Source organism: Pelecanus crispus, chromosome 2, assembly GCF_030463565.1.
Source record: "Pelecanus crispus isolate bPelCri1 chromosome 2, bPelCri1.pri, whole genome shotgun sequence".
In the NCBI taxonomy this organism is placed as follows: Eukaryota; Metazoa; Chordata; class Aves; order Pelecaniformes; family Pelecanidae; genus Pelecanus; species Pelecanus crispus.
In genome coordinates this window covers 122,124,734-122,148,673 of record NC_134644.1, presented here as the reverse complement: position 1 = coordinate 122,148,673, position 23,940 = coordinate 122,124,734, and the positions used below count along the sequence as shown (strand labels likewise).

General features: G+C 41.8%; 2 protein-coding genes across 5 annotated transcripts in view; one reads left to right on the top strand and one right to left on the bottom strand.

The window, feature by feature from the left end:
* ESCO1 (establishment of sister chromatid cohesion N-acetyltransferase 1) overlaps positions 1 to 8,362 on the top strand; it is a 34,006-nt gene extending 25,644 nt beyond the window's left edge. Inside the window, exons 9-12 of one of the 2 annotated variants that reach the window (XM_075705948.1) lie at positions 1,475 to 1,564; positions 3,984 to 4,127; positions 5,044 to 5,231; positions 7,797 to 8,362. In XM_075705948.1, coding sequence (XP_075562063.1) covers positions 1,475 to 1,564; positions 3,984 to 4,127; positions 5,044 to 5,231; positions 7,797 to 7,944 — 570 coding nt within the window. In that variant the 3' untranslated portion in view covers positions 7,945 to 8,362. The remainder of the gene's footprint in view (positions 1 to 1,474; positions 1,565 to 3,983; positions 4,128 to 5,043; positions 5,232 to 7,796) is intronic. The other variant, XM_075705949.1, reaches the window with a different exon arrangement.
* A 4,085-nt stretch (positions 8,363 to 12,447) lies between these two features.
* GREB1L (GREB1 like retinoic acid receptor coactivator) overlaps positions 12,448 to 23,940 on the bottom strand; it is a 63,759-nt gene continuing 52,266 nt past the window's right edge. For all 3 annotated transcript variants that reach the window (XM_075705364.1, XM_009489190.2, XM_075705365.1), the window contains 10 exons: positions 23,259 to 23,414; positions 22,925 to 23,064; positions 21,039 to 21,200; positions 20,504 to 20,708; positions 19,634 to 19,799; positions 18,480 to 18,707; positions 16,915 to 17,056; positions 15,618 to 15,818; positions 14,272 to 14,410; positions 12,448 to 12,611 (listed from right to left, as the gene is read on the bottom strand). In XM_075705364.1, coding sequence (XP_075561479.1) covers positions 12,448 to 12,611; positions 14,272 to 14,410; positions 15,618 to 15,818; positions 16,915 to 17,056; positions 18,480 to 18,707; positions 19,634 to 19,799; positions 20,504 to 20,708; positions 21,039 to 21,200; positions 22,925 to 23,064; positions 23,259 to 23,414 — 1,703 coding nt within the window. The remainder of the gene's footprint in view (positions 12,612 to 14,271; positions 14,411 to 15,617; positions 15,819 to 16,914; positions 17,057 to 18,479; positions 18,708 to 19,633; positions 19,800 to 20,503; positions 20,709 to 21,038; positions 21,201 to 22,924; positions 23,065 to 23,258; positions 23,415 to 23,940) is intronic.

Sequence of the window (23,940 nt, the reverse complement as noted above, 5' to 3'; positions counted from 1 at the left end):
AGCAAAAGACAAAAAAAAATGGAGAAAGGATGGTGCTTGAGGTTGGAGAGTAGTAATCCTTGCCTGAATTTTTTGACACCATTTCTAACAGTCTCAAAAGGCATGTCACAATCCCACAAATTGCACTTTTCTGTTTACCTTAATATTGTGACACCGCTGTTTGCTGCCCTTTGTGTTCAGACCATCATATATATAAATTCAGATAGGATCTTCATTTGTGTTGGTATTTAGTGCAACTTCTACTGAGAAGAAAAGCAGGCAGGATTGAAATGGCGTCTGTGTTGCAACCATTGCCATGCTGGGTGCTAAACTCATACTTGAATAGTTCCCAGGCTACCAGCAAGTAGATAAATTTCTAAAATTATTCTTTACATGCCTTGTTTGCGATAAGGGAGTAAAATCAGCATGATTAAAATGACATACAGATCAAGTATTATAACACTTAAGTTTGTCATTTTTTTTGTGGTAGTACATATGGCATTCATTCAGTGCCAAATTCCATTGTTTGGTCTTTAGTTGAACGTTATTTTATGGGAAGGTACAGATTTCAATGAGAATTATTCCATCAATATTGTTTCTTCAAAGGCTTTTTTATTTAAAGTTGCTTTGAGTAAGACTTGTAGATCAGCCTTTTTAGTGGCTGAAGTTACTTCTGCATTCAGTATTTTAGGTCCCATCAAAGCAACTTGAGTTCTAATATCTACCAGTCCCATCTTACTAGATTTAAGTGGCTTTTTTGTTTTGTTTTTTTCCATGCAGGTACTGCTCATTATTCACCACGAGTGTGGATCTGAAGAAGAGTTAATTACCTCTATTTTTTTGAGTATGTTTATACTTCAGATACACACAACGTAGCCTCCTTCCCCATTAGATTCTTAGAAGGTAGTTATAAAATTTTTTCTAGTATCCTTCTTGTGGCTTTAACAGTTATGATCAGTAACAAATAAACTATTCCTTACATTTTGGGCAACTGCATGCCAATCAGTTCACTTAGAACCTCCTGGAGGTCTTTCGCATGCCAAACTTTAAAACTGAGTGTGTATTTGTGGAGGTAACTATGTTAAAAAGAAATCTTTTAATAAAACGTAGGGTTTTTCCCATTCACTGGACTTTGGAAAATAAGTATTACATAGGTTTGGAAATCAGTTATGTGAGCTGAGTTTGCTACTTCTTATTTTAAAATTCAGTTTGCGCTGTAGTCCTGGGGGAAAAAAATCTAGTTGGGAAATAAGACACTTTCACAAATTGTTTCTAGATATAGTTAGGCTATTGTATAAATTACTGTATAAATAAGATCATATTATATCTGTTGTGTTCATTTTAAAAAGCTAGCTGAAGTTTCCTTCTCTAGCAAAGCAACTGCTAAATAGTGTGAAGTCTCTGCATAAGTTCAGTATCTAGAACAGTAATGTGCAATTTCTGTTTGGAAAAGTACATCTTGTGTATGGTTTAGATAAGTGTTTGTTTTATTTAGGGTTGGAAAAAGGAGAGAATTTTGGCTGAATATCCTGATGGAAAGATAATAATGGTTCTTCCTGATGACCCAAAGTATGCACTTAAAAAGGTATGGTGAAAAGGACTGGACTTACGTATACCTTACCTTGTTTGATATTTTAATGTAAGTAATGAGAATGTTCATAGAAAGTTTGTATAATTTATGTGTGAGCTGTTGAAGTTGGAATCAAAACTGTAGTGCTTCTGTAGCTTTTTCTACAAACAGGTCCGACATCTCACTCTTACGCACTGCTGCTCTCTTCATAGAGAGGATGGGTCTGAGCAGAAGTGGAAGGCAGGGGTGGGAGCAGCATCAACAAACTGATTTTTTACAATTTTTTTAAATATGCTTGCTGAATGTCTGCCAGATGTTTTATGTAATACAAACTTCCTACTATATTTTAAAAAAACTGAAATGTATTGACATTATTACACAGCATGAGTATGGCACCATTCTTTAAACAATTTTTGGATAAAACCAGATTTAGGTGGAGAGTGGCCTCAAAGCCATGTAGTCCATTCCCAGATTGAAAGCAGGATCAGCTCTGGTTGTGATGCATCTGACAACTTGCTAAAAATTCTACCACTGGAGGTGCTTCTGACCTCTCCGGACTCTGTTACAGTGCTTCCCTGTCCATAACATAAGGATGTTTTCCCTAAATGTCCAACAGAATCTCCTTACTGAAATTTAAGCTCATTAGTGCAAATCATACTGCCATAGCTGTAGAAAACATCCTTTTCCTCTTTGCAACAGTTTTTTTGTGCCTGAGTAAACTCTGATTGTTTCACCTTAAGAAGATTGATGGGATGTGCTGGTTTTTAGTTTATACTCCTAAATAATGTTTTATAGACTTCTGATCATTGTTATACTCTCCTGTAGATTATTTCCATTTGCGCCATGTCTCATGTCTATCTTGAAACTCTTTATCTAGAACTGGGCACAGTACACTAGTGGAGACTTAGAGCAGCAGGGTGCTTCGGTGTCTTGCTGGCTGGCCTGTGTTCATACATCTTAATATGTCATTACATTTGTTTTTTTCAGTAGCATGGCATTGATTCTGTTTAGCTGGGGATTTGCTGTGACTAATAGGTACTTTTTTACAGTACCACTGTTGTGTGATCACAGAAGGGTTGAGGTTGGAAGGGACCTCTGGAGGCTGAATTGATGCCCACACTTTCTTATGGTGTGACTGTAGTGGGTTTTCTTTAGCCTAACATAGACATTTTTAAGTTACTGAATTGAAAAGAAACCACAGATTTTCTTTTTACAATATTTAATGTGGGTAAGTTTGTTTATTAAGTTTTGTTTCTCTGGTGGTATCTTAATTTTAGTACATTCATCGCACATTCATTTTTTTACTAAAGTGGCTGAAGAAAAAATTACTTAAAATACCTAAGTGGGGCAGAGGAAAGGAAGACTGTAGCAAATGAAGTCATTTAGGATAGAGTTCTCTGTAGTTCTGTGTGGTTAAAGTTGAGAGAATCCACAACTGTCACCACTGGGGATGACTGACTTCAGGAATGGTTACTTAGTGTTTCAAATTGGCTAATTGGACTTGTCATTTTAAAAGACTGGTACCTGAAGGTTAGATGAGAAAGTAGCAACTGATACCATGCCTTTTAAAAGTTATTTTAAAAGCTTTTTTTAACACTATTTTCATTTGATCAGTACTAACTTCGTATATTCAGAGCATCAATAATTCTAGTTTTGCTTTACTAATGTAACTACAACATGCATTAAAGAAGCTTATGCCATTTAATACACCACATAGGAAAGGCCACCTTATTTCTGTCTCATATGAGGTGATAGAGGGATGATAGAGGCTGTTTCAATGCCCCGTTGTAGGTACAAGAATCCCCCAATAAAATATCAGCTCACGCATAAGCTTTTGTTTACATTCATGCTGGAGTTCATATATTTCTTCTAAACTTGCTAATATTAAAATTTTATTTTTAGTTTCAGTTACTCTTTGCAAAGCTAATGGAAGAGCACAAAGCTTGAGGAAAGAGATGACAGTTATTCATTCCTTTACAACAAATGCATACATTTTCTAGCTGCCTTGGCACTGTGCTTACTATCATCTGCTCAAAACCCTTAATGGATTAGTTCTTTCAAGACTTAATAACAGACAGAAAACCTTCAACTAAGCTAGTTTATCTTTTGGCATAGATCTCATTTTCTTCTAGAATATCAGAGTCCGCGCTTTGATTATCTGCGTTCTATTAGCCTTTGACTAATGGAAGTTTGGACTTAATGGATGCTGACTTAGAGGTCTCTACTCTTCCTGTTTCCAGCCAAGTATTATTTAAGGAATATTTATGTGGACCAATGTGTTGCAGGTTATGTAGGATAATACTTAACTTCTGGAATAGCTTTCAGTGTTCCTGATACCTTAGTGCATTTTTGCAAATCTGTAATTTTAATGTAAATTTTTACAAATATATATTTACATGTGTTTCTTATACAGCATTTAAACTTATTTTGACAGGTTGAAGAAATTAGAGAAATGGTAGACAATGACTTGGGATTTCAGCAAGCTCCGCTCATGTGTTACTCTAGAACTAAAACTCTTCTTTTTATTTCTAATGACAAAAAAGTTATCGGCTGTTTAATTGCAGAACATATCCAGTGGGTAAGTGATTGAACTGGAGAAGGGTGATCTGTGTTAGTGTGTAGTGACTGTGTTCTTCAGACATTCTGAAACTGTAGAATTACCTTGGATTTTAAGTCTAGCCATATAGCAAATAGGTATTCTGTGTATGCCTTTTCCACAGAGGAAGAGACTTTTGGTAGTAGACCTTTCTGAAATGTAGTTACTCATTTTTGTGTAGTTGACACTGAGCTGAGATACATGGATGGTGTCATACTTGGCTCAGACCTGCTCATCTAAGAACTTGCTACAGCTGAAGGGTGGAATTTGTCTTCCTCTGCTATTTTTACGCTAGCTCTGGCTCTCCTCTTGCTTGTTGACAAGCAGGTTCAACTCCCTGCCCAGCAGAAATCCAACATGGATGAGAAAGTGGGTACACTGTAGGACTGAGTTCAATCACCGCAGGGCCAAACAGCTCCACAGCGAACAAGCAGAGGGCAGAACTGCAGTGGAGAGCAGGACAAGAAGTCGTACTGCCAGTTGTAGCACTAAAAACTGATGTCAGAGCTTTGTTGCATATTCTGTCTGTTCCCTTATAAACTGTGGTGTTCTCTACTGTCCCTTGGGAGTGGCAGACAAGGAGCGAAACAACCTTAGTCAAAGTCAGAGGAATTGATGCAAACACTTTAATGCAGGTGGTAATAAGAATTGGATTATTCGTTGCTGTTATTTTAAATTGGATAAGCTTCAGAGGGTGTTTTTTGGTTTGATCTTTTATCATCTGTCCCAATTTTGAAACTGTTAAGAGAAATTAAATGAGACACAAATATGCAGCCTTTTTGGTAAGGCATTTTAGCAAGTAACTATGTTTAACTGAAATAAATTACACAAGAATTATTTTATTCAGTCATTAGTGATGCTTTCATAAAATGACAAATATTTTGTACATCACCTGCAGGGCTACAGAGTTATAGAAGAGAAGGTTCCAGAAGTCAGTTCAGAAAACGAGAAAGTCATATTTGAAAGACAGAAAGCATGGTGCTGTTCAACTTCTCCAGAACCTGCTATTTGTGGGATTAGTCGAATATGGGTATTCAGCATGATGCGTCGAAAGAAGATTGCTTCTCGGATGATAGAATGTCTTAGGTAATAAAAAAAAATTCCTTGGATACATGTGTTTTAGATAGAACTCAGTCCAAGACATTTATTGCTTTGTGTGTCTCACGTTTGTATTTTTAAGCTGCTGGTGGTGTTGGGGATGTAGATTTGAGCACAGTTGACAATTCCAGTATTATGTGGAGTTCAGTAACTAACATCAGTATTCTGCAATAGTGTGTCTTTAACAGAAATCTTCCTGCTAAGTGCAATTGTAATGAGTCACCCTAGCAGACTGCCAGTGAGCTTGGGTAAATTCCTCTGAGGTAATTATGAGTGGAGCAAATGAGACTGTCTTTGGTCAAAGTGTGAGATTACCCAAGTGTTAAGGACTGGGACCTAACCATTGGCTCAGTGTCCATTCCTTAGAGGTAGAAAGGGGGAGAGAACAGAGACGAGTGCACCGAATTGCTCGATATAGTCTGGTGGCTTCCAACTGTATTGGGTTTTTTTTCTTTACCAGGTTCACTGAGCCTTATGGGATATTTTCAATTTCCATGGAGCTTTAGTAGCTAGTGATGAGTGTATTCAGCTGAATGCTAAGTGCTAGATCCATAAAAGGACTCAAACATCCGCACTACTGTTCAGATAAATGTTAAAAATGTTGAATCTCCAAACCTTAGGTTTCTTCCAGTGACATTTCGTAGAAGTTTAAACACGTGTTCTGAGTAATGCCAAGAACTACCCACATCTTACTACTCCTGGGCTGTCACGTTTGTGCTAGGTGCCCGGCTAGCCCCATCTTGTTGGAGTTTGTGGCACAGGTACTGCTGTGTCTGCCCATCCTCACCCCCTTGGGTATTTGGAGAGCCTGGCAAAGCTGTTCTGCGCTGCAGAATGCATCTTGCCTGGCTGGTGGAGCAACTAGAAAGTTCTTATCTGATCACGTTCTGTCTGAACTGCTGACTGTAAAGCTGTATTCAGATAAGTATATTAACTTGGTGATTTGGTTATATTTTTGGCTGATTTTTAAGTGTGTATTCAGTAGCTTCCTAGAAATGATTTCTAAAGAAAAGATTTCTTCCTCAAAGCCATGCTGGAGTTGCACCCTCGGTTACAGCTCTAAAGGATCTTTAGAATCACTTTTAATGGTTTGTTGCAGCTAGTGAGAAGAGGTCTCAGTTTTCCTCTTAGCTGTGCACTGCATTTTACCTTTTGCTGTGCTCTGGTGCTTGTTTGGCCTTCCATTAGCTCATTGCTGTGTTAGTAGAACACAGGTTCACCAACAAGAGCTTTGTGTTACTCTGGTGCTCAGGTGGTTCGTAGAAAGGTCTGATGTGCTCTAGAGTTGGCATAAACAAGGGAGCCCAGAAAGTTGCAGAAGGCAAAGGAAAGGGGGGAGACTTGCTGTCCGATGGCAGTAAGCAATTAGATCTGCTCAGCTGCCAGTGAAACTTCAACCTAAATGTCCTTTGTAGCAAAAGGTAGTTTGAACGGGATGATTCTGGTAGTCTGCTAAATCCTGACTTCAAAATGTTGAAGGCTTCCTAGCACACTTTCAAGTCCATTTTGAAAATGCCTGCCCTGTTTCGCTCGAGCTTTCACAGCTGACCTGGAGTCACAAAACCCGGTCAGACAGTCTTAAGAACCTTGTAGAATCATCTTCCTGAATACACTGAAGACAAAGGAATAAAACTGGTAATAATTAAAAAGGATTTTGTTCCTATTGGTCTTTTCCTCGAGAGCTAACGGAGATGTCCATATGATTGAAGTTCATACTTGCTCTGCAAGTACATGTAAGTTTATTTTATAGGAATTAAAACCCCTAACTTTAATGGCAGTTTCTTCTGCTTTCAAGGATAAATGTTACCTCCTCCTTCCCCTCATCGAGGTCTTAAAGCCCCAGATTCAATTTTCTAATTTTGCTCACATAGCCATCCAGAAAAGTACAACGGTATCCCTTAACTCTCTCCTCTTTCTTCAACTAAGAATAAAACATACATGAAATATTTTCATGAAGAAGTTAAGCAAATTGACTCTTCCTCTTCACAAAGGTATTACTGAAAGTGTATCACTTACGAATTATGACTTGAGGTTGTGTTCTGAGATGTTCTAGATTAATCCAAGATGCATTCTCATCCTGATGTCACATGTTTTTTTCAAACCAGGAACCTGGTTCATCAGGTCCTTTCAGCCTCCTCTGTAAGCACCCTAACTTGTTTGTAGCTTATGTTTTCATTCTTCGTGACTGTAGTCATAGTCCTAGCAGTCTCTTTTCTATGAAGAAATAGTTGGAATGACTTCAGACTTTATTTTTTTTTTAACTCTGAAATTGAAGTCTTGATGCAACTCAGAAGCAGTTGCTGTGTATGAACATTTCTTTGAAAATACCAAAACCTTACAAAAACACTCGCAGAACAAGTGGTCCTCCTTGCCATTGGGAAGGAGGAGATAGATCATGTAAAGAGAGCTGTCTCCTAATAGAGCTTCTTCCTTTTGAATGTCTGTGCCACTTAATTAATGAATGGTTTGTGGCCTAATAGCATAAATATTCTTGCTTTATAAAAGATAAAGTAATTATCTTTTTTTTTTTCCCCCACCCCTGCTTTTAAACAGGAGCAACTTCATATATGGCTCATACTTAAGTAAAGAAGAAATTGCTTTCTCTGACCCCACTCCTGATGGAAAACTCTTTGCAACGCAGTACTGTGGCACCGGCCAGTTCCTGGTATACAACTTCCTCAACGGACAGCACCAGACTTAACTGATCCCGAAGGAATTCCGTTTTTACTGGGAGACTTCTGCCAAAACGTACTGAGTGGGTGCAGACCTTCAGCAGAAGCCAGGGCCATTTTTATTACAGTGAACTCAGGACTGGTAACAACCGAAAGGTTGTACTATTTTATTAAAATTGTAAACAATGCAGTAATAGGCTAACTTTGTTTTTTTAAAAGAAAGATATTTTATTAACTTTTACAAAAGTTTGATTGTATTTTATCTAGTTAGTCATGTTTACATGCAGCAGAAAATTGTTCATAGTGGACTGTAAACTAATGCAAAGACTCTAGTCTCGCTGACGAGTACGCGCTGAAGTTCTTAATGTGGTGATATACCAGTGCTGCTGGCGCCGTGGGGCTGCTCGCCTGCCACCAGCGCAGCCGCTGGCTGAGGCCCTTCGTGGTTGCTCGCTTGACAGAGTTCAAGGCTGGTCGCAGCCAGGCAAGGAGCGTTACGGCGCAGTCAGCGCGGGCAGTAACCCTCACGGACTGCGCCGTGGCGCGTTCCGTGCGCTGCTGGGTGGAAGGGAGCCTACTGGGTGTCGGCAGCGCCGGAAACTTGTTGGGCCCCCTGTCCCCTTCTCCCCCAGACTGGTTGCAGAGTGAAAGGTGGAATGAGCCCCCTGAGGACTGGTGTACTCGTCGTTTTCTTCAAGTACTGTACTGAGTATATACCTTTGTTAGTGGACTTCACTTTGATACTTGTCACTCCTTCATAAATCTCTCCTCTTTTAAAGGGTTTGTATGTTGAAAAACTGCTGTGGCCTTTCTCGATCTGTACATAATGTAGATAGACTAAAAATAAAATACTTGATAGCTTTTTTAAAGTTACTCTGTATTGATACTAAGCGTGAATGAATCTTTAGTGTATTTCAGACTTTTGCGTGCGAAACATTACCTTAGTGGCTAAGGGCAGCGTGTGTTTTGAAGCAGTCTCTGGAGCACACGGTCGCTGCGTTTGTACCTGCTTGGGCTCAGAATTCCCTTTGTGACAACGCATTTGCGTCGCGCCCCAAGGATCGGTTCCCCAGTAGCTCCGGATCAATACCATCCCGATACAGGGTTTACGGTAAGGTGAGAGGTGATGCTGTCAGCCTTGGATAATAGCTTAAAACCCTAACGTAAGATGGGAAAGATTTAATTAAATTTAAACTTAGGGTTTGTTTTAGTTCTGGAACTTACGTGCAGTTAGGATACGCTTGTTTGCGTTGTGTTGTCCTTACCTTGGTCTAGAGCTAAAGCAAAGAACTCGCGTCTCCTCAGCAACGTTGTTCAGAGTGCTTAACATGGAAGTAGCGGGACGGTGGTGAATTCTGGTCTGCAGAGGCTGTTGTTTCCAAGCTGCGCCCTGTAATTTTTCAAGGGGATCGTGAGCAGACTGTGAAGGGCTTTGTCAGGAAAGTGGCGCGGGTTCACAGAAAACGGGAAGGTGATCCTTGCTGCTGGGCTCGGAAAGCAAGAAGTGCCGAGCTGCTTCTGCTGCGCTTACGTCTTGCCTCAGCAATGCCGCAGCGCGGCCAGACCAAGCCCGTTTTTCAACTGCTTACGCTTCAGGGGGCTAAAGGTCGGTATTTACAGCCCATGTGCCTCCTCCCTCGTGTCTGTCTGAAACAAAGCTGCTCTCCCAGCTCACGAGTACCCAGTTTGAAAGTGCTCTCACCCTGGCAGCGCGCCGTGTTAACTCTTCATAAAATCAACGAGCGGGATTCGTGTTAGCGGTATGAGGTGGGTTTCTCCGGGGCAAGCACTGTTGTGTGTGAAGAAAGAGAGAAACAGCGTGCAGTGCCAGGTACCAGTTAAGAGAGGCAGTCTTAAATTGTAACTTAATATATTCAAATTTAATGAAAGCACATTATAAACATACCATAGCCACAACTTCAGACAGTTTCAGTTCATAAACAATAACATGAGGTAGACTGACTAGTGAAGCTAAATTCACCGAGTTTTTGGTTAAGAAAACTTTACACTAGGAAAGCAACATTTTTAACCCTCTTCCAAAAGTCACAAAAAGCAATTACATAAGTTAAGCAAAAAGCATCTGCATATGATTCTTTAAATCTTAGTTTACATTCAGATTTAACCTGTGAATAGACAAGAACATCTACAGGTAAAATATAACGCTGGCCAATTTAATACATTCATAAGAATGGCCTTGACGGTGAGGCTTAAAACCAAAAGGGAACGGCGACAATCTCGATGTCACGTAACAGTCGCCTTCCCAGGAATTTGCAGGCGGCCGGTTCAAGCGTTGGGTGGGACGGGCCTACACCTTTGGAGCTGGTTTAGTACGCTCTGGCCAGAGTGTTACCAGAACGCCTCGCTTCCATGCGGGAGAGAGTTAAGGAAATGGGTTTACTGTTATTTGGTAAAGGCAGGCAAATAACGCTGACTTTCTGACCGCATGCTCAACCTCCAGGACAATTTTGCACTGCTTCACCAGAGGGCTAACTCCTCGTAGTAGTCTCAGCACCTGGACTTTTAAGAACTTAGTGCAAATGTCAAATACACAAACAAAAAGGAAACCATTTTTGAACATGTAATACCTGAAACTTCTACACCATGCTAAGACTCGGGGTTGGCCTTAAGCCCTTCTGGCAAAGCCAGAACTACTGGAATACATTCAGGTGTGTAGCAAAAGCTTCAAGAAGCATCTTTTATATCCCTACTTCTTCCAAGTCTTAAAATAGATAAGGCAGGTTGTGTCTGAAGGAAAATAAAAAATAAATTTACAGAAATGGGTGGTTCATCTGAAATTTGCTAAATTTACAGCATCAGAGTTAAGCTACATTAACACAGACATATGCGAACCGTTTTTCCTTTAGCCTCCGTCAAATATATTATGTTTTTCATCTGTAAACATCTCTTTTCACAAGATAAAAAAGTTGCTTAATTAACACTATGTGTAAAACAAACAAAAAAAAAATTTAAAAAAAAAAAAAAATGCAGCTTTGGCAGGTCCTTCTCCAATGAGTTGCAGGTCAACGATAAAGATGTTAATTTCATTGCTTTTTTTGGGGAGTAAATTGATATTCCTGAATTGCTTTTAAGAACACACTGCATTTTTCCTTTTCATAAAGGGGTCACAATGGGTGGGAAGATGATTTTTTTTTTTTTTTTTTTTAATGGAAGCCTCAGTGGTGTAACCCATGCTAACTGCAGCAGTAGAGCAGAGCGCTGCCATGACTTAGCCCTGACAACCAATGCTACCACACTGAGTTCATTCCGGAACAACTTAACAAGGATCAGTAATACGCTTGGAAGCAGAACAATGTGCGACCACCGCTACAAGCCATATTTAGAGAGGTTAATCGGAATAAAGAGCTGACAGCGTTAGGTGGCACATTCAAAGAGCATTGCTTCTGGACGGAGTCTCCCCCTGAGCAGTCCCAGCTCCCTGGGACTCCTTCCCTGCTCCCCGCCCCGGAGCTATTGTAAAATACCTTCTGCTTCCCTCGGACACGTGGGCGTTTTCCCTCTCAAATCCAGCCCAGGCAGCGTGGCCGTCCTGTGCGGTTTTTTGGTACGTTGATTCATGTACGGGTATGACTGGGCAGACCTAATCTCAGCTCTGCAGCCAACTGGAGTTGAGTGAAAAGGACACGGAGAGGAAGCTGCAGAGGGCCCACCACAAAGGCGTTGGGCAGACGCTGGGACTCGTTCCTGTACGCAAAGGAGGATGGGCCCCAGGTTTTCAAAAATGACGAGAGTGAGAAACTGTGAGTGTTTTGCTGGCAGGTTATTCTGCCCTTGAACTGAGAGAGAGCACCTACGAGGAGCCTTTTGCTTTGTCCCTGGAGCCGAGGAGGAGGAACCTAACGGGGTGAACTAAGGCTGCTAGGAGAACCTGGGTGCACAGCGCCTGCCACGCGTTTGCCGATTTGTTCGGGTTTAAGTAGTAAACTTTGAACACCTGTGGAAATTTTGCCAAAGACGGTTTCAATACATACACAATTACAAATTTTAAACTAACACTGCACAGAGAACAAGACTATTCCTTTTAATACAGATATCTACGTCATATTGTAGTTTCAAACCCCTGAGTATTCCTGTACCACAGTACAGAGCTGAAGAGACACGGTGGGCTCTCCTCCACATATCTTCAACTAGTTCCACGTGCTGGGTTGTGTTTCGTGTAACACGTTCAAGCTAGCAGCCGCTGAGAGCAGCTTCTTCCCCTAGCTCAGCTGAATATAAAAATTCTTCTTCAACCAAACGACGTCCTCTTCCTAGATCCTACAGCTCGGTTGGCTGCGTGATTAGTGTCGGCGGTTGTGACTGACGTGAAAATAACTTGAATCCAGGATCCTTTAAATCGTAACTGATGTGGTAATTTTATCCCTAGGAATAAAGCCTACTTCAGAATTGTGGGGAATCCTTTAGAGCAGTCTAGATAAATATTGGTTGCACTTTGCTCCACAGTGATTGTACTTTTAAAAAAAAAAAAAAAAATTCTTTTTTTTTTTTCTTTGTTAGTGGTATCTTAGAGAAGCTTATATATGGCGTCCAGTAAGAAAATAGAGTGGTTTGTCATCACTACTGTTAGCAGTTTGAAACTCATCCCGAAGTCGGAACTGCCACTCATCCTCCAACTCCAACCGGACAATTGTCTGCCGTAACGAGCTTCTGTCTTGACATATGACGCACAGGGTGGCACCTTCAATTGAAAAGCACGTTAGATTCGCAGGGTACAATAAGAACTGTATTTCCTTCATTCATTTGCCAAAGATATTTTAAAGACATCTCTGCTGCTAGGTAGGAAAAAAGACATATGAGCAGGGTCTATGTACAACCGGCCAGCCTAGGCTCACACCGGTCCCGTGAGCCCGGGGACAGGGGCGCGCACGTCCGTTTGCAGGAGGGCACGGGCAGGGCCAGGCAAGCGTGGGGTGGGCTCTGCTCTGCATCGCAGGACGCCGCTGCCTGGCTGGTGTTAGCATCATCAACTGTTGCAGAGCGAGAGTGTTAACCTGAATCCAAGATCCTTAAATCACTACTGATAATTACGCCAAAAGAATGAAGCCTACTGGTTTGGTTTTGGTTTTGTTTCATGGGACACTGGGGTTTCTACAAGGTCAATGATGAAACTCTACTAAGCCGAACCACAGCCAGCCCCACCACTGACTCCTGAGCAAGTCTGCTGTAACTTCCCTGAAGTATGAGAGCTCCCGGTGTGGTAAAGCACTGCAAGAGGAATAGCAAACCAAATCCCTAATTTCTCTGGCTTAACAAACTCGCAAGCTTCTTTCCACCCGGTGTTACCAGCCTGCATCATCATTTAGTGGGCAAGAGAGTTGGACACCTTCAGGGCTTTCTGTGTTCCGTGCTGCAGCCCGCACACCTGACACACGGAAAGGTCAGGTTCAGATCCCTTCTCTGCTTGATTCGAGCAGGGGAAGGCCCTTCCTACCAGGCACCCGCTGCCTGTTTTTGTGAAGAAACCACCACCCCTTGCCCAAGAAACAACAAAGCAAGCCGCCCTTCTGGCTGCATTCAGCCCCCATCAGCTCCGGGGGCTTGGCGATGGATGGCAGCACCGTCCCCACCGCAGCTGCCACATGGCTGCGCCTTCCTGCACCACCCCTGCCCTGGGGGGCTGAACGGGTGCAGGAGCAAACTCCGAAACATGGCTCTTGGGACCGGCTCAGGGTCACCTCCTCTGCCCCCTGCAGCACGTACACCATCCTCGCTCGACACGAGAGGGAAATGGCTCAGCCGTGCCACCACAAATGCACTGGAGCTCTGTAACGCACTTCAGCGTTACGGCATACCTATGGCAACTCGCTATTTGTTAGTATTAAGATAAAATGATGAAGAAAGATTTTTAATGAGGTTTAAAATGTTCTGGTAGGGGTAGACCCCATCATCCTTCAGCTAAGAGCTGCCCCGATCTACAATACTGAATATTTCTTGCTATTATAGACAGATAACTAGAGCAGAATTTCTCGTCTTCATCGGTAACACCTACACTCTAAAATCTCAAGTTGCTGACTGCACGATCCACTGACTAATTTCCACGTATGCTTGTTTTTCTGCACCTATTTCCATTTTATGTCACTTTAAAAAGAATTTAATGAATATAATTAACCAAAGCTTAGCAAAGGTTCAATTACTTGCACTTCTTACCAATGGGAACAGAAGTTTTATACGCTCCCAAAAGAACTACTCCATCTATTTCTTTTGAAAACAATGGCAGCACTAACTGTGAAAATAATGGAGCTGTTTAATGAAGCTGGTTACTCCTCTACCTTTCCCTTTTCCTCCCTGCTGCTACTTGGCGGGAAAGCACCTGGGATGCCCAGCAGACCAGAGATTACCTTTCAGAAACCTGAACCGCTTGAGGAGGTCGGCACCAACGAAGGAGTCACAGAGATAGAGCAGGAGTCCGCTGAAGAACACCCCTTCGCAGTTGACGTTGACTGAGTGCGGGCGGGAACTAATATAGCATATAGCCACCTGAAACAGAAGGGGAAAGGAAAGGAAGCACTTCCATGTTAGAAAATGCCTAAGTAAGCCTTTAAGTGGAATGGAATGTAACTTAGCAATAACTGGCGAGTCAGCTGGTGCTGGTAAAAATACAGTCCAACAAGAACACGGTATTGAGCAAACTTCCCCTAGGAAATAACACGCGGGGCAAACTTCCAAATGCAGATTTGGCCACCAAGTCCGCAATACGTCATTTCAGGGCTCTCCGTAATTCAGTTTGGTTTTCTGCTTCTCTGTGAATTACCTGCTTATAATGACTGTTAAGGTTATTTAGGTTGTTAACGATACATTTGTCAAACACAGCAAGCAATTCCATGAGTACTGAAACCACTGACGCTTCAGCTCCTGTGCACTGGTGCGCGTCTTCTCTCGCTGACCGCATCAAGTGGTTCCCAGCACTGGGGCTGTCCTGTGTTTCAGTGCTGTGATGGCTGTTCTGTATCAAAGGGTTTCTTCTTTATCTTGCCACTGGCCTCCATAAAATTTGTCAGAACAAACCCCTTGTTAGACTTTCACCCTGCTTCAGACCCACTTCAAACTGACCAATGGGTTCAAAAATTCTGATCTCCCTACCTACAGACATCTAAGACGTACTTGCAAAAACCTCGTTTCCCTAGAAACCCAGGTTCATAAAAAGAAAAACATCTAAAAGGAGAGCTGCATTACAAAGGATGAGCTTTGTCCATCAGCGAAGCAAGCCACCAGACAAAGGTCGTATCAGAAACTCTCTTAGCCAAAACAAGTTTGTTGCAAGGACAGATCAAACACAGATAAAAGGCTGTACGATAGGACCATGATCTGAAAAATTTTGTGGATAGTTTTTGTACAGACTATGCAGCACACCAAGTTCTGTCAAGAATGGTATCACTTTCGGGTTTTTGCTTCATATGAAATATTATTTCAGACAGACATGCCCAATTCCTTTGCAAATCACATCAATCCATCACAGACCTCTGGTCTCTACCCACACCAGCCAGCTCGGAGGTTTTACCACCAGCTCCTTTGGTGGAGCTGGTCCTTAGCTCCAACAGCAGAGTCTCCCTGGTTGGGACCAAAGTCTTCAAACGCTACCCTTGATGCTGAGGGTTCATAAAAGAAGGGGGTTTCAACACAAGAAAGATGTTGAAGCAAAGGTTTGCATTTACTCCTCCCCATTATCCCTGGAAATATTTTGTACCTCGAGCCCGATGTTCAGGTAGCAGTCGATGGCCAATACCGGGTTCTTGAAGTTATGAATGGCCTTCGGGAAGAGTTTGTACGTTGCGTGTTGAAGGAATTTCTCCAGGAGGAACTGAGACGGGGCTGCCAACAACGTATGCTCACTGTCAGGGGCACAGACGTACTGAAGAGGCATTATTGGTGCCAGGCTGTCCGAAACCTGCAGTGAAACCAAGGGGAGCCCCTTTTAACCCACCTACTCAGTGCATCTTCTCTGCAGGAATTCCTCTAGCTGGGGAAGGGATCACCATGACAGGGCAGGAGGAGAGAGAAAGCTGGGGGAAAGAATCAAAAATCCCCACTCGATTTTGACATAGCACCACAGCACAGAAATTCATTACTTGTTCTGTGGTTGCTAAGTACTTCTGTGGGTATCTCCTTGTCCAAAGAAGGGATGTAAAATAGGGAGTCAAGTTGTCACAGCGCCCTTCGTCCTGCCTTACTTTTGGACAGTATAGGAAATTACATCCTCCCTGTGTGGAGGCATCCACAGAAAATGCTTTCTATGGAGTTTTCTCATAGGCCAGTCCACTGCAACCACAAGAAAAGGAAAATTCAGAAGATGACCTCTCAGAATACTCAAATCCGGGGTTTAGTCAGTTCAATCTGAAATAGGGGGGAGAATTTTTAGAAGAGGGATGGTGTGGGATGTATTTGAAACCACCAGGAACACAAATGATAAGATTCCTAGATTAAAACCAACCCTTTGAAATATACCCGCTTTTAAAGCTGGCACAGGTGTAACATCCTCTGTATAAAATATTTGGTATCCCCACACCATTTCTGTAAATACTTGGATTTCCTGGGTGGATTTCAGAAGGTTGCAATTTTCAGTGCCTTTCCTCAGGTCTCTTTTTGCCAGCAAGTGCAAGGACGGAAAGTCATCACAAACCAGCAAACACTGGAAACTAGTGGCTGTGTTAAAATTATTAAAACTAGTCCAGTCCAACTCGCCTGCTTTTGATCAGAGCGTATGTCTGCAAATTCTTCCTCTGTCAGAGATAACCAGTGAAGAGCTAGACCAAACTCTTCCCAATCCCAGTCCATCTTCTAATAGATTAGGAGGATTATTGTTAATAATTTATAATTAGCAAAACATTTATAATTTTCTATTTCTGATGTGGCAGCCCTACCACGGAGGAGGCCATGAATGTCCAATAAGCACGAAATAAAGCTAAGGGCTAGAGAATTCATTCTAGGGGAAATGGGTCCTGATTTTACCCTTTATGCATGACGGAGCATACATCCACACTCACCATGATTTTTGGCTTAACGACAAAGTCCTTTTGTCCTCCAACCTGAATATGCTTCTTCATGACACTGAAGTTGTTGAAGCGGCAGATGAGCAGACCACTGCTGTTCGTCCGCAGGTTAAAATCTACATCTTCACAGAAATACCTGGACGTTAAACACAAGATCACTAAACCAGCTGTGTGGCTGCTGTGCATGAGCAAGTATTCACACACCCACTGCTGAAATGCACCGGAACGGGCTCAGCAGAGATTTTTTGAGACCATCTGATATGGTGCCTATACAAATTCTCTACACAGCTCTGAAGACGCATTCCTTCAATGTGCTCTGGGTGTAGGAACGCAACTTCTGGTCATCCTAAGACCAAACAAGTCTTCACTTTCCAGTGCGTCTGTATGTTTCTTCCCCATACCAAGTCTGGTGACCCCTCTCATCCTTGTCACGTACTGGCATCAATCATTTCTTCACCACCCTTTTTTTCTTCTTTTTAGTTTTTTGTTTTATATATATTTTAGAACTGAGAGAAGCTCTGCAGTGACCAACCTCCATTTCTGAACAAGCCAGTTCATGTTTTTTGATGAACTAGAATCAGGAGATAAATGTGGCTTTGACAAATATCTGGCTAGGGGAGACAAAGCAGCTGAGAAGTAGCATTTATCCTGCGTTATTTATGATGTAACTGCTCGCTTCTGTTGACTGATTGCCACCTCATGATTCATCCAGCCAGAGAATGTGAAATCAAGAGCTCTGAAAGCCACAGCAGACCCCAGCTTGCACTGACAGGCTACAATCCCTCACTCAAATACACGGGATCCCTGAAAACAGCAGCAGGAGACCAGGGTGAGATGCCCCAGGGCCAGGGTTTATTCTGAACTCACTTGGCCAGCGAGGGGGCGAATTGGATATTGCTTCAGTCTGTGATAAAAACTAGAGGTAAAGCCCCATGATAACAGTGCTTTATTGCAAATGCTTTAGGATGGAGTTAGGTGAGGAGGAGGGGAAAAAAAAGAAGGAAATAGTGGAAAGTTATTTATTAATCTGTTTTTACTGCAAACCCAAGTAGCAATAGGGAGGATAGCTGACTCTGAAGGAAATACAAGGAGTCCCTCCTCCCTCCTCATAGCATTTGACATCGCAATGGCTCAGCCATTAGCTATACTCTTGTTCTTAGCCATGCAAGAGGCTCCTGCCTCTTACAGAGGCACTCCGGAAGCTCCACACTCTTCCTGTGACTGATGTAATTTTGGTTTCTTTCTTCTGTTTTTGGTCTCATGGTTACTTACTTCTCCTGATGTTTCTTCTTTCCCCCCTGCCTTTTCAGTACTCTGTAGCCCTCCCTTGCCCTTGCCTTGCGGTCTGTCTCTCCCAGTTCTTTTGGCTGAAGGTAAGTTTATTTTGATGCCTTATTCATTCAGATGCAACACATCTCACTCTGTGTTTTATTTTTTGTGATTGTGTGCTTGTTACCTTAGACAGGATCTTTCTATTTATCTCAACAGCATTTATAAATATGGTGACAAGATTCTTATCATGCCAGCATATTATTTTACCACATACATATATTGCCTACCTGTTTAGATCATATTGCACATTCTGGGTCAGGTCTATGTTGAGCAGTATAAAATCACGCACATGGCACCTGGAGAATGGAGCCTTTGCTTTCCTGGCATTCAGCTTGCTGTTCCATTTCTGAACACCCAGTATTGCATAATGAACAATTTTGGGGGTGGCTTCAATGTGTTGGAGGACGCTCTTCAGAGACACATTCTTGCTGGAACACGCAGGCTCCAGGGACTGACTGCAAAACACGATCATACACAACATACAAACATGGCTTATTATTTTTATATAACATACACTGCATATATATTTACATACATGTGTATACAAAGGACCAAGAAATTCTATTATCAATTGAGAGTGTTTACTCTAGATGCTGTAAAAATATATACATAAATGCAGACTTTTTAAACAACAGTCAACTAATCTTATCCCATCAATTTAGTCATTATAAGAAAATGGGCCTTTCAGCAGAATACACAGCAATTTAGACAGGGAAAAGGAATCGCCTTATGTGCCATTTCTGAAAGGCTATTTTCTCTGTAATGGATAGCATAAGCGCTGAGAAGAACAAGAGCTTAATGCCTTCTAAAAAGCTAAAGTTCCCAAAATAAACTGTTTCCATTGAGAAACATGAATTGAATCAAAACAAATCAGGGAAGTAACATATTGAGAAATCGCTCAAATAGTCACTAAAAGCAAGAGTGGCTTTAGGCAAAGAACAAGCACAAGCAGAGGTTTGTTGATGGTACTGACTGTGGGACATGGATGTAAGGGTAGAGCCAGGTAGAAGTGTTCAACAGCAGGATGTTCGGTGTTGGTGGTCAACAAAACAAATCTACAGCCTTCCTACTGCTCTGAGCAAAAGAGCTGATTTTTTGCATTTTAGACAATACATCTAAGGTCCAAGTGTACAGTTCCTGGGCTGATTAGTAATTGAGTGAATAATACAGGCAGCCTGGTGTTATTACATCAAAGCCACTGCCAAAAGCTGCTTTTGCTTAGCAAGATTTCAAGTACGTTACCAGCAGCTCCAGCTGCCCAACTCTTCCAGTCGTCTGGTCTTTCATACCCTATCAGATGCTAGAGATGAGCCTAAGTTGCAGGTGTGCCGCTGTCTGTGCTGGATCAGCGCAGGTACCGCTGCACGGGGTGGTTACTTACCTTGACTGTTCGTGGACGCTGTGCATGTTCCACAAGACGCAGGAGTCGTCCATGACCACGATGAACGGCCACACGCACTGCCGCTTGACTCCCAGTTCCTCCAAACGGTTTCGTTCCAGTTCTAGATTATGGTAGGAAAGTTCCTTAATAAGAAACCTGGCAGCACCTGAGAAAATACCATAAAGAAGACATACAGAGAACTTTATTAGACTTTATCACTCTCTCTTCCAGGAGAAAGGCTACATGAACATCTGCAGTCATTACCCTTTATGAACTTAGTGCTCATAACATCTTAGTTTAAAAAGAAATCCCTATATCCCTTTTTCAGTGTGAGTAAATCCAAAAGGCAGATACCAAGAGACTGGACCTTTTAAGAGACTCTGCAGAACATGATTTTGTGGGCATTAACAAAGTAATTTGAACCAAGAAGGGGCTGAGATTCTAAAACTGAAGCTACTTAAAACTTCTTGCAGGAAAAACTCAGCATCCATGAAAATGAAGTCCAAAGTTCAAGACCCCAGTGTTCAGCTGCAGTTAATATTTAGCTTCAGCTAACTCAAAAAGTTGCAATTTGAAAAATCACATGTAAAATGTCTAGAATGAACATTCACACAGCAGGCGAATAAAATGAGTGAATATGGCCTATAAAACATCAGATTTTAAATTGAGAAGGCAGTGATCAATACAAACATATATTCCACGTTCCTAACAGCAGTTCTTACACATCATTGTATTTTTGCATGGATATTGCTGCTATTATCACAGCTCGAATGTGAGAAGCTGCTGCAATGTTTCCTTCAACAACATGATCCACATTGTCCAACATGGATTTTGTTATCTTCACAGCAATACATTGATGGTGTTTCTTACCAACGCCAGCATTGTTGAACATGCCTGGCAGGACAAGCATGATGTGGTTGGGCCAGTATTTACGGTAGAGTGGCATTTCATACTCCTTGACTACAAGGAGGTGAAGGTGGCTGATGCCTTCCATGGCATGGTAGAGGTTCAAGAGGCCATGTTCATGACGTCCACTTGATGGAGTGAAGATAGGACTCTTGACTGCATTCAAATTCTGCTGGAACAGGAGATATTTTGGCAACATTAGGTAAAAAGCAGGTTATTCCTGATACGGATTTTTACTTACTTATTGTTTATACTGGGTTTTGAGATTATTGATTGTTGCAACACATATGAACTGGACACTAGGAATGCAAAAAGGGATGATTGTCCTCAAAAACTCCAGTTCTAAGGGCAGTCAGGCAAGAATTATGCAGAGGACTTTAAAACAAAAAGAAAACAGAAAGAAAAACCCCAGCCAAACACCACTGATTTTGCAAATGTATGTCAAGTTAACTGCATCCAGCATATGAAGTCAGCAGATGGGTAAGAGCAGCACACGCACCTTGTCAGAAACGAGTGGGAGACGCATGCTTTCTAGATGTTTTCCCTGCTTGCTGAAGACAAAATGGTTCTCTTTGGACTTGGGGATTATAAAATGCAGTTGAACCTCTTCTCCTAGCATCGAGGATGAAAACGTGAATGCATGCAGAGTGGAGTCAGATATCTGTATACAATGAAAAAAGTGGAAGAAAGATTTGCAAGCAGGTAACCCACAAGGAGTATATGGCAACCTGCTCTTGCAGTCACAATACTGGAAGGCACCAGAGAAAAACATCCAAAACATTCTCTTTCAGTAACTGAAGTTAACTCTATTATATTCTCATTTTCCTCTACCATAAGCCACATCACTTAGGCATGTAACTCGCCTTGCTATTAAAACAATTGGCCTTCTGGACAAGTAATGATCTTTGGCCCAACTGGACTCTTCTCAAGTCCATTTGAGCTGTAAATGATTTATCAATATTTATAAGGAGAAGCTAAATATATATACACTAGGAAACAAACTGTCCAAATAAATCTTCCCAAAAGATTCAAAGAGCAGTGTAGCATGTGGGTGCGCCCCCACAGCAGAATGCACTGCCATTCAGACACCTCAGCAGCAGCATGGCTGCATTAGGATGGTTATTTTTCCTGTGACAATACACTTCTAAGCAGCTAGGTAACCAAGGTAGACCACGCCATTAACAAGGCTATGAAGAATTTGGGTGAGCTTAAGCTTGCACAGCACTTCACTGAACCGTGTAAGTGTATACAAAGTGCCCACATATCTGATAAGATTTCATCCTACAGAAGCATCTGTCTTACTACAAGGTCAAATCATTTACTCTTAGCAGTCATCTTTGTATAACCGTTACTAAAGGATTGAAATAATTAGCCTAAGTAAAGATGAAAAATGAAAGGGCCTTTACTTAGGTTCTGTCAAAGCATTGAAGAATCTCTCTCCCTTCATAATGCCTGCTATCCAATGACTCCCCTTTGGATGTGTAATTTCTCCGAGTTCAGTTATTCTATATACACAATTCACACTTGCACATACAAGCAGATATTTGTATTTATTACTAGTCATTACGTTTGACCACATGCACAAAGATGGGAGGGAACAACAGATGTCCTTTGGGAAGATTTGCTTGTGTCAATGTACTTAATGAAGCATGAGGTTTAAATCAGACCTGCTGGTGCTGCTCCGAGGTAACTGGCATTGTACATTGCCAGGTCAGGGTGTGTATGCCGTGTTAGGTTAATAGCAAGCTGTTGGAAAAGATTAGCAAGCAAGGAAAGAACCATTCGAGATAAGAAACCTCCAAGTAAACTATTGGTGGTGGTTAAGAAATAATGTCTTGAGCTATTGATCAGGAATAACCTTACCTGACAGTCTCCTGCAAGCATAACTGTTTGTTTTAGAGATCAAAAGTTTTTTAACTAAACACTTAAAAATGATCATTTTTGTCTAGTGACTCATAAACTACTGCTGAGAAGCATGCACAGTTACATACAAAGGGAGGAAGAAGCAGGCCTTCCAGTCTCCCATCACAGGTGTGGATGGCTGGCATTTAGGTAAGAGAAGCATCTCTCTTAATTTTACAGTCCTCTCCCATGAGATACTGCAAACCCTCTGGGCAGGCTGAATAATGCTTTGGCTTGAGACAACTAGTCACAATATTCACCCTTTTGTCAGAGGCAGCTGGAGAGGAGAACTGCTCATGCAGAACGCAGCAGACACAGTTGATGCTCCAGGGTCTGTAGCTCAATATCTCCCCTGAGAATGGAAGAATTAAACAATTCCATCTCAGGGAAGGTGAAAGCATGAGTCCTGAGACCAGAGCAGTACGCCTGGAGAGACCACAGAAAAATCAAGGATGCAGTTTACCCTTGGACCTTGACACCAACCTGTGCGGCAGGATTAATGTCCATATACTGATGGCACTGCTCACAGTGATGGAACGTATTGTAAGCTGCATATTTAGTCAACATCATGGACACAGTCTCCCTTTTCTTAGGTTCCTCTGATTTTGTTTCTTTGCTTGTTTCTGTGCACAAAGAAAACAAATTTTATGAATGTTAAAAACAAAGACTGTGGTCCCAGTAACAACTGTAAAGAACACACAAATTGTTTTGTTTCATTTCATTGTGAAGATTAAAGGCTCTTGTGAACTCATATGTTCAGTCAAACCAATAAAACCTGATTCTTTGTAGGAAAGTAGTCCTAAAAAACTCTATTTACCTTGTTTCACTCTTGACAGTTGTTCCGTGTATACAGGACTTATAGTTCTATACTTGGGGTCATGTACATTCAGGTCAAAAGACATTTTGCTGAAGATCTCAATATCTGGCCAGTGGTCATTGCTAGACTGAGTGATTTCACCGTTTTCTGTATGACCTGCAACAACACACTTCAGGTAAGCAGCATCAGATACCCACTGAATGGCGTTTACGTGATGTTTGCTGATTTACAGTTGTACAGGAACTCACACAGGAGCACACACACAAAAAGAGACCTCTTTGAATGTCATAAATATTACCAAAATTGAAATTATTATCCACATTCCTTGGAAAATATATACAAGCAAAGGAGCCTCATAGGTATCTTTCTGCTCTGCTCCTCATCAAGCTGCTGAGGTGTAATTCACTCTGGTTTATGCAGAAAATGCTCAAATGAACAGTCCTATCTATGCAGAAGATATAGATGGAGTCTCGAGCCTCTCTATGGTTCTGTCTTTAGTATGCAAAATGAGGAGCATTGGGTAAACGAGAAGCTGAAGTATCCAGAGGCAGAAGGACGAAAGCAAGGAGAAAGAGGCTGTATAAATTTATGAACTAGTAGCTGATGGTACACGATAAAGGCAGTAAAAGACACACTTCTGTTAGAGAATGGGATCAACTGGAACTTCTTTGCTTTGATCCAA